This window comes from Hippoglossus hippoglossus, chromosome 22 (genome assembly GCF_009819705.1).
Source record: "Hippoglossus hippoglossus isolate fHipHip1 chromosome 22, fHipHip1.pri, whole genome shotgun sequence".
In the NCBI taxonomy this organism is placed as follows: Eukaryota; Metazoa; Chordata; class Actinopteri; order Pleuronectiformes; family Pleuronectidae; genus Hippoglossus; species Hippoglossus hippoglossus.
The window spans coordinates 23,222,495-23,231,461 of record NC_047172.1 but is presented as its reverse complement, the minus strand read 5'-3'; the positions used below and the strand labels follow the sequence as shown (position 1 = coordinate 23,231,461).

The 8,967-nt window shown below is 43.6% G+C and overlaps 3 protein-coding genes and 1 pseudogene across 3 annotated transcripts in view; 3 read left to right on the top strand and 1 right to left on the bottom strand.

Moving 5' to 3' along the window:
- LOC117756218 (histone H1-like) overlaps positions 1-8,967 on the top strand; it is a 266,131-nt gene that overhangs the window by 228,202 nt on the left and 28,962 nt on the right. The gene's annotated exons all lie outside the window — the stretch shown is intronic.
- On the top strand, positions 2,321-2,761 carry LOC117756286 (histone H4). The gene has a single exon (XM_034576715.1). The coding sequence runs from the start codon at positions 2,401-2,403 to the stop codon at positions 2,710-2,712; it is 312 nt and encodes a 103-aa protein (XP_034432606.1). The 5' UTR covers positions 2,321-2,400; the 3' UTR covers positions 2,713-2,761.
- Positions 5,429-7,178, top strand: LOC117755889 (annotated as a pseudogene).
- LOC117756282 (histone H4) lies at positions 8,175-8,600 on the bottom strand. The gene has a single exon (XM_034576710.1). The coding sequence runs from the start codon at positions 8,562-8,564 to the stop codon at positions 8,253-8,255; it is 312 nt and encodes a 103-aa protein (XP_034432601.1). The 5' UTR covers positions 8,565-8,600; the 3' UTR covers positions 8,175-8,252.

Sequence of the window (8,967 nt, the reverse complement as noted above, 5' to 3'; positions counted from 1 at the left end):
CTCTGATGCTCTCTGCATTTTGTCGGTGGAGCCTCCAAACCTCACCCGTTCACCGCGGTGAGCAGCGCTGCTCAGCGGCTTTTCCCACTCGTTTCTCTCCTAAAATGAGTTCAAAAGCTCCACAGCTCCACCAAAACCCGTTTCCCAGCTGCTCCACATGTTTGTTCAGAGAGACCGAGTAAAAACAAGCACCTGCTGATGATCCCTTTGTATTAAAGTCAAGTTATTGTGCAGGCAGCAAACACACCGCTGATGGACGAGGCTCATGGTGAAGTTGAGCCAGACTTCCTGTCAGAGCCGTGAACGTGTCATGCTGAGGATGCTGGAGAGTCATTCTATTATTAGGGCTACATTTCAGGTCCATGGGTTTAATGTGTCAATTTGATTAATATTCACTTCAAGCAATGATCAAATTAATATTGTGGCACAGTTCTCTTTCATTTAATACAAAAAGTCAACAGGTTCCATCATTTATTTTGCAGAAAATGTTTAAGCTTTACTGGAATTTGCAATTTCTCTGCTGTCTGATTTAGTAAATACCAACTTTTGCTCTTCACATTAACACTAGGATACATGTTTTTTATATATTGTAAAATAATCATTAAAACATGACAGAGGTTTCCCAAAAACTATCTGACTCATACATTAAATTATTCATGTGTGTGAGAAATCTCTGTCAACCTGTCAATATGTTACCTATTGATCAATGGATCAAGTCTTCTCAGACCTTTATAGCCAATAACATATTCATATTACAAATGAAGGCCTTAGTGTCAACAAACACTCTGTGTATCCAGAATGTACACACGTGTGCAGTATGTGTAAGTGTGTGTGTAGATTGCTGTGTGTAAATTGGAGCATGTAAACATGTAATTTTAACCATTCAAACAGATTTTATTTATGTAGTACAAACACTACAATACAAAGTACTTCCCATGCTAACTATGATAAAAAACAACATCCCCCACCCCTCCACTCACCCCCATCCAAGCTCATAGCAAAACAATAATAACAGTGTTGTTGTTGATCTCATAGTTTTCAACTCATGAATCAAAGGTAGGAAAGCAAAGACAAAGTTGAGAGATGGTCACTCTGCTCAGGAGTTTGTTGAGCTCCTCGTTGTTGTGGATGATCAGCTACAGGTGGCGGGGGATGAAAATACCATGTTAAGGATGCCCCCACAAAACCAGGACCATTTTTTCTAAGGTCCATTTCTGCAAATGAAACCAGATGAATGTAGTAAAACAGAATCCAGCAGAATGACAGTTTGTAATCAACAACACTTTCAAGCATACATGAGGTGCATTTAAAACTGGTCAGTATCCAATGATGCCAAATGAAAGATGAACATAGTCACACTGTCACCCCGGACTAATAATATATGGGCATGTTCATAACACTATCAAAAACAATTCCAGACAAGCATCAAGTGCTTACACTGCTTGACCCTGCACTAACACTTTTGACCTACTACAACATGACTTTTAGCGCTGATAAAACAAATCGGTGCATGTTTCCTTATAAAAGACCACATTTAAAGAATCAATTTGTCTATTACATTGTTATGTCTTTGTTATAATTTTTACCTTCCTATTGTCCTTGGGGTCAATTTGAGCCCATTAAATGTTTAACGTCTCTAAATAAGTAAATAGGTAACTTCATTTTTTGGCTTCACATTTTATGACTTTTCCTATTTAGGGGGCAACTGCGTAAAAATAAGATTTTCATGATTATGTATATTCATTGACCTGGATCCACAGTGTACGCATCAGTGTTCTTTTAGACGTATTTATATTGATTGTTTAGGATGATATCGAGTTCAATATAACATGTACTTTTGGTGGGGGGTTGTGTTTTAGATAAAAGGCTATTTAAGTAGTCAACAAAGAAACAAATCATACTTGAAACATACACTTAGGTTACAATTTTTATTATAATAATTTTCTGGAGGGTTTTAATTGCTGTGGTCAAAATGACTCTTAGGATAAACAATGTCAATTTGAGGATAACAGGAGGGCTCAGGGAGAAATCGTGAGCTGAGTCTTTGTGTGACCAACTCAAGGTTGCTCAATATTCATACATTGTCTAAGTACTTCCCTAATCAGTCCTAATGTTACTCTTATTTTTAACCAAGCCTTTTTCCCAGGCACTATTCCTACTTGATGGAAACGTGCTACAGTCCTACTGTTACACAAAACTGTCAGACCTTAATATCTACCGTCCTACATCCAAACCTGTGGAGGCGCTAGCGCACCATAGACTTTATTATCAGCGGCCATGAGGATCCACAGAGGAGGAAGACGGCCGCCTCTGTCTTCTATCAGGTCCTCAGTCAGGCTATGAATAACTGTGTTTCCCGAGGAGCACTCTATTCACTAGATCTCATCTCACTGAAGAAAAATGTCTGGACGAGGAAAGGGAGGAAAAGGGCTCGGTAAAGGAGGCGCAAAGCGTCACCGCAAAGTTCTCCGTGATAACATCCAGGGAATTACCAAGCCCGCCATCCGCCGCCTGGCTCGCCGTGGCGGAGTGAAGCGTATCTCCGGTCTGATCTACGAGGAGACCCGCGGCGTGTTGAAGGTTTTCCTGGAGAATGTGATCCGCGATGCTGTCACCTACACCGAGCACGCCAAGAGGAAGACCGTGACCGCCATGGACGTGGTGTATGCTCTGAAGAGACAGGGCCGCACTCTGTACGGCTTCGGTGGATAAACTCACTTTACAACAGCTCAACAACACAACGGCTCTTTTAAGAGCCACACACTGAGTCAATGAGAGCTCACATCCTCTGTTCAACACGAATCACTCGTTCTTCCAGAGTACAACAACGTCTGTAAATCGATGGAACTATGACGGTGTAACGTCAGGGTTCAATGTGGGGTAGTTTAATCTCTTAAAGGGGACATAGCATGCCCATTTTACCACAAGTTGATATGGTTCCTTGGGGTCTTAATGAAATGTCTGTAACATACTTTGGTCAAAATACCACAAGGATCATTTCAAACCGCACCCTTTTTACCCTGTATAAAACAGCCCTCCACAGAGTGACCTGTTTTGAGTGCCTGTTCCTTTAAATGCTAATGAGCCAGCTCCCCCCTCCCCCTCTCCCCCCATGATTTTAAACGATATAAATTACAAATTTTATATGAGATAAATTATCAAATATGCATCCCATACTTTGTATTCCCCTTGTTGTCCTGGAGTTTTAATTTTCCCAATCACATAATTAAATGTCCCCCTCTGCCCATCCACTACAAGCACACAAGCAGACAGACAGAGAGAGAAAGAGAGGGGTGGGTGGGGGGGGGGGGCTATGAAGACCATCATTTACCCCCGAACCCCGACATTCAACGGGTACAACAACAAGCGGAGAAAGCAGAATCGCGGGCTGACCTTATATATACAGTCTATGGGGCTGACCAGCGCGGAGAAATGCTCGTCCCGGGTGAACAGCCAGGCGGCTGCACGCTTGAGAACGGCGCTGCGCTGCCTCGCAGCGGCGCTTCCGCGTCCGGTGTACCCCGGCGTAACTACTGTACCCCGGCGTAACTACTGTAACCCGGCGTACAGTAGAGCTGAACACTGCGGAAGTCTTCCACACAGCTGGCAGTGTGGAAGACCGCTGCGAGGCAGCGCAGCGCCGTTCTCAAGCTCGCAGCCGCCTGGCTGTTCACACGGGACGTGCATTTCTCCGCGCTGGTCAGCCCCATAGACTGTATATATAAGGTCAGCCCGCGATTCTGCTTTCTCCGCTTGTTGTTGTACCCGTTGAATGTCGGGGTTCGGGGGTTACAGTAGCGCTGAACACTGCGGAAGTCTTCCACACTGCTGGCTGTGTGGCGCTGACACAAATTCCAGCTCACGCACGGGAGAGCGAGCGGTCGCTCCCGAGCAGCTGCTGCAGCCTCCCAGTCCCAACGATCCAGACAAATGCCACATGTGAGTGAATCGCGGGCTGACCAGCGGAGAAATGCTCGTCCCGTGTGAACAGCCCGGCTGCGTGCTTGGGAACGGCGCTGCGCTGCCTCGCAGCCTCGCTGCCTCCGGTGTAAACCCGGAAGTAACGAGTGTGGGGGGACGGGGGGGGGGGTGGGCCAAGACCATGTAGGGAGACTTCCAGTTCCTTGTTACGACACAATACCCAGGAAGCGCAATCGAGTCGCTCAAGCATGACGTTTCTGACTTAGAGGAACTATAACAAAACGCGCGAGTGTTTTTTCCCCAGAGTTTTTGGGTTGGTAGACATGCCAGATACCCACATTAACCTGTAGAAGCACTAACAAAGTGGAATTTGCATGCTATGTCCCCTTTAAAGTGAAGAAACTCCAGGATGGAGACTGACTTAGTGAAGCTGCACTTTACTGTTCTCCACACTGATCATCAACCACTCATACTTCCTGCTTCTCACTAATGTGACTGAACTAACAAGGAGAAGCCAGGAGGCCACAGACTATTGGGGTTCAGCATCTTGCCCAAGGACACTTCGGCATGCAGATGGGGAAGACTGGGGATCGAACTGCCGACCTTCTGGTTGGAGGACAACCGCTCTACCCCTCAGCCACAGCCGTTGTTGTTGTCTTGCTTTTGCCTCTTCATTGCACCTGTTGTCTCTTTCATTTGCACCAAAGCAGGTGAAATTGATTCACAATCACTTGTGCTTCTTTTTTAAACTTTGTTTATAGATTTTCACGTGTACAAAAAATTACAGTCATTAATCCAATACTTGTTATTATTGTTGCCAGTTGACAAGAAAACAATGAACAACAGCACATACCCCCTTCAGAGTGATAGGAAGATGCACACGATAAAGCAACAGAAAATAAAAATAATAATAATAATTTTAATTTAAAATAAAAAATAAAAAATAACCAATTAAATAAATAATGCGAGTGAGCCAATCCAAGGCAATAGTAATATGACATGCTGAGCTATTAACATCTGACAGAAAAGGATTCCAGGTCTTTTCAAATGTTAGACAGTGTTAGCAGACCCAGACAAGGTGTACCTAATTGTTTCCAGTTTAAGGAAAAAAAACACTTCTTTGAGCCATTTTGCATGGGTAGGTGTAGCGGAGGATTTCTATTTTTACAATATTAATCTTCTTGCCAGCAGAGTTGTGAATGCTATCAAGTCCTTATTGGCAGAAGAAAAATTAAGCGGAAAGGACAACACACCAAATAGAGCAGAAAAACGTTAGGGACAATATTCCTCCCAGTTGCATTAGATAATGTATGGAAGACCTCAGACCAGAATCTATTCAAAGAGGGACAGCCCCAGAACGTGTGGACATGTGTATAACTTGCTGGCGCTTCTTGACATCAATCACACATGGGAGACACCGTTTCAAACATTTTTGCAATCCAAGCTTTGGTGTAGTGAGCTCGGTGCAGGATCCTTCACTGAGTGAAACTGTGTTTGGTTCAAATAGATGACCGGAAGCACCTCACCCAAATCTGTCACCGAAGTAGTTTTGAGGACATTAGAGGAGCCCGAACAGAGGTTGTGTATGTTTGAATAAATAATAGAGATCGCCGCCTTCAGTGACGGGAAAGGTTCCAAAAAGATCTCAAGAGCTGACACGGTAGGAATGGCAGGGAAATTTTTTAAATGAACCGCGGATAAAATTGCGAATTGGAAGGTACCTGTAAAAATGACCTTAGGGAGTGAAGATTTGTCAACTAGTTGTTGAAAAGATGCAAAAACATCATCCAGATATAGGTCCCTCACAGTTTGTATACCTAACCGAGCCCAGATAGAAAAGGCACTGTCCAGTAATGATGGGGGAAAGATATGATTTGCCTCTAATGGTGCCCTAGTAGAGAGTGTCTGTAAGCCGAAATGGCCAAATTTCAAGACAGGAGGCCACAATCACATGTTTAGTCTAACTAGAGGTCGAAGAAAGAAGAGGTGACTGCAAAAAGACTTTCAACGATGTCGGATGAGTGGAGGTTGCCTCCATAACCAACCATGATGGAGGGGCCTCCAAATCCTCATATCGAAGCCAATAGTTCAAGTTTTTAATATTTGTTACCCAATAATAAAACAAAATGTTCGGTAGCACCATTCCACCCAGAGCCTTGGGCCTCTGTAAAATCTGACGTCGCAATCTAGGAGTCTTCATATTCTAAACACACTCCATAATATAACTGTCTGCTTTGCGGAAAAAAGAAAGAGGAAGAAAGAATTGTACGCACTGAAACAGATATAACAAAGGTTGAAAAATAATCATCTTGACAGTGTTGATTCTAGCAGCAACAGACAGATTAAGGAGGGACCAACGCTCAAAATTGTGTTTAATTTGCGACAGCAAAGAAATATGTTTTTGTCCTATAAAGGTCGTTTAATGTGTCAGCCACAAATCACTTGTGCTTCCTAAATGGACAGATTGATAAACCTGAAGTCGAACTGACTTGGTGTTTTACTGTGACCATTAAGTGTTCCCTTAACATTTAGAGCTGTGTATTTATCAGGTTACTTTAGTTCCGGTTGTTTTAAATGATACTAATGTGATACTAACAAAAATAATAATAACATATGTACTTTCAGACATCTTGCATTTCTTAACCCCCCAAATGTTCCAGTTGAGCTCTACAGTTCAACCTCTGTCAGCAGCAGAATAATGGACTGATGAACGTGGAGACACTCCCACGTGCTGTTACACTGACGCTCAACATTCAGCCAATGACAGAGAGGGAACGGCACAGATAGATTTACATGTGATGTGTTTAAATACAGCCTGGCCACAGACGTCTTTTATACTTTTGATCGAATAATATCGTGACGATGCCTGAACCAGCGAAGCCTGCGCCCAAGAAGGGCTCCAAGAAAGCGGTGGCGAAGGCCCCCGGTAAGGGCGGAAAGAAGAGGAGAAAGTCCAGGAAGGAGAGCTACGCCATCTACGTGTACAAGGTGCTGAAGCAGGTCCACCCCGACACTGGGATCTCCTCCAAGGCCATGGGCATCATGAACTGCTTCGTGAGCGACATCTTCGAGCGCATCGCCGGTGAGGCCTCTCGTCTGGCTCATTACAACAAGCGCTCCACCATCACCTCCAGGGAGATTCAGACCGCCGTCCGCCTGCTGCTGCCCGGGGAGCTGGCTAAACACGCCGTGTCTGAGGGCACCAAGGCCGTGACCAAGTACACCAGCTCCAAGTAAACGACTCTGTGGAGACATCACATCAAAGCAACGGCTCTTCTAAGAGCCACACACTTTCTCTATGGAGACAAACTGTCCTGACTCTAACGACATGTCCATCAATATTAAAACAGCCACTTTAAACTAATACAATAACAGTGGATTATTAGATCATTGTTGAATTTATTAATTAGGGTTCATATTGAAATAGTTGTATTGCCCTGTGTCCACTGGGACAATATATTAAATGTGTTAAAAGGACTGATGTATTTGTATAGTGCTGTAATACATTGGTATGATGTGGCTTTTTGTAATGAGTCCCCTAATGGTCATTGATTTATGATCTTTTTAGCATTATCAATATACCCATTTATTTATAGTCCACATTAGCTCCACAACATCCATTCAGAGCCTCAAACTTAACACCAGCACCTAAACACAACAAACAGCTCTGTCCATGGTCCTGAAACAAGGTTAAGATTATACTCTGAAAATTACAGCCTTTTTCAGACGTGGTTTTGTCTTTAGGTTCAAGTTTGTTAACACTGCTATGCAGGGCCATTGTCATGGTTGGGAAAAACTAGTCAGAATAGGGGCACATAGGTTTACATACAAAGGAGTGATTACAATTTGAAAGAAACTGTTAAAGTCCGAATATTTACACTTGAGCAATATACTATGAAACTTATCTGTCTGCCAAGGATGAACTCTGCATAGGTGGAATATGAGAATGGATCCTACAGAGTGACTTGACAAACCAACTCACCCACATCAAAATTATCCTTTTTCTGGACAGTCACACAGTACATATTACTTGACCTGAGATATGAGTAAGGTTAGTATAAATGTGGTTATGATTGTTGGAGGCAGCAAGAAAGTTGTACTTATGTGCATGTTGGGGGGAAACTCACTATAGACAAACAAAAACATTTCACGAGTTAACATGGTTTATATATTGATTATTAACAAGATCATGTTTTCCAATAATTCAGAGTCATATTATTGGACTCTGGATGAACGAGTGATTAGTGTTGAGCAGAGGATGTGAGCTCTCATTGACTCAGTGTGTGGCTCTTAAAAGAGCCGTTGTGTTGTTGAGCTGTTGTAAAGTGAGTTTATCCACCGAAGCCGTACAGAGTGCGGCCTTGTCTCTTCAGAGCATACACCACGTCCATGGCGGTCACGGTCTTCCTCTTGGCGTGCTCGGTGTAGGTGACAGCATCGCGGATCACGTTCTCCAGGAAAACCTTCAACACGCCGCGGGTCTCCTCGTAGATCAGACCGGAGATACGCTTCACTCCGCCACGGCGAGCCAGGCGGCGGATGGCGGGCTTGGTAATTCCCTGGATGTTATCACGGAGAACTTTGCGGTGACGCTTTGCGCCTCCTTTACCGAGCCCTTTTCCTCCCTTTCCTCGTCCAGACATTTCTCTTCAGTAAGATGAGATCTAGTGAATAGAGTGCTCCGCGAGAAACACAGCTATTCATAGCCTGACTGAGGACCTGATAGAAGACAGAGGCGGCCGTCGTCCTCCTCTGTGGATCCTACGGAAGCGTATTGCATTCACTTGAACAAAAAAAGTTCTGTTTTTCTGAGATAATTATCTAATTAGAAAAACAGAGCTTTTTTTACATGCTTTTATTTTGAAAGTGAAGTTCCTGTATAGACGCTATACGTCATGGCGCTAATATACGGAAGCGTATTGCATTCACTTGAATGCAATAGATAATTGTAATCTAGTATTTTGATGAAGTTACATTTTGCATGGACGTTTCGCACAGAGCCCTTGTTCAGCGGGCTGCATGTAACTGTTGCACTCTTAAGACAGT

What these genes read in the sequence shown, in the direction of transcription:
- LOC117756286 (XM_034576715.1), top strand. Translation starts at nt 2,401, where the DNA reads ATGTCTGGACGAGGAAAGGGAGGAAAAGGGCTCGGTAAAGGAGGCGCA.
- LOC117756282 (XM_034576710.1), bottom strand. Translation starts at nt 8,564, where the DNA reads ATGTCTGGACGAGGAAAGGGAGGAAAAGGGCTCGGTAAAGGAGGCGCA.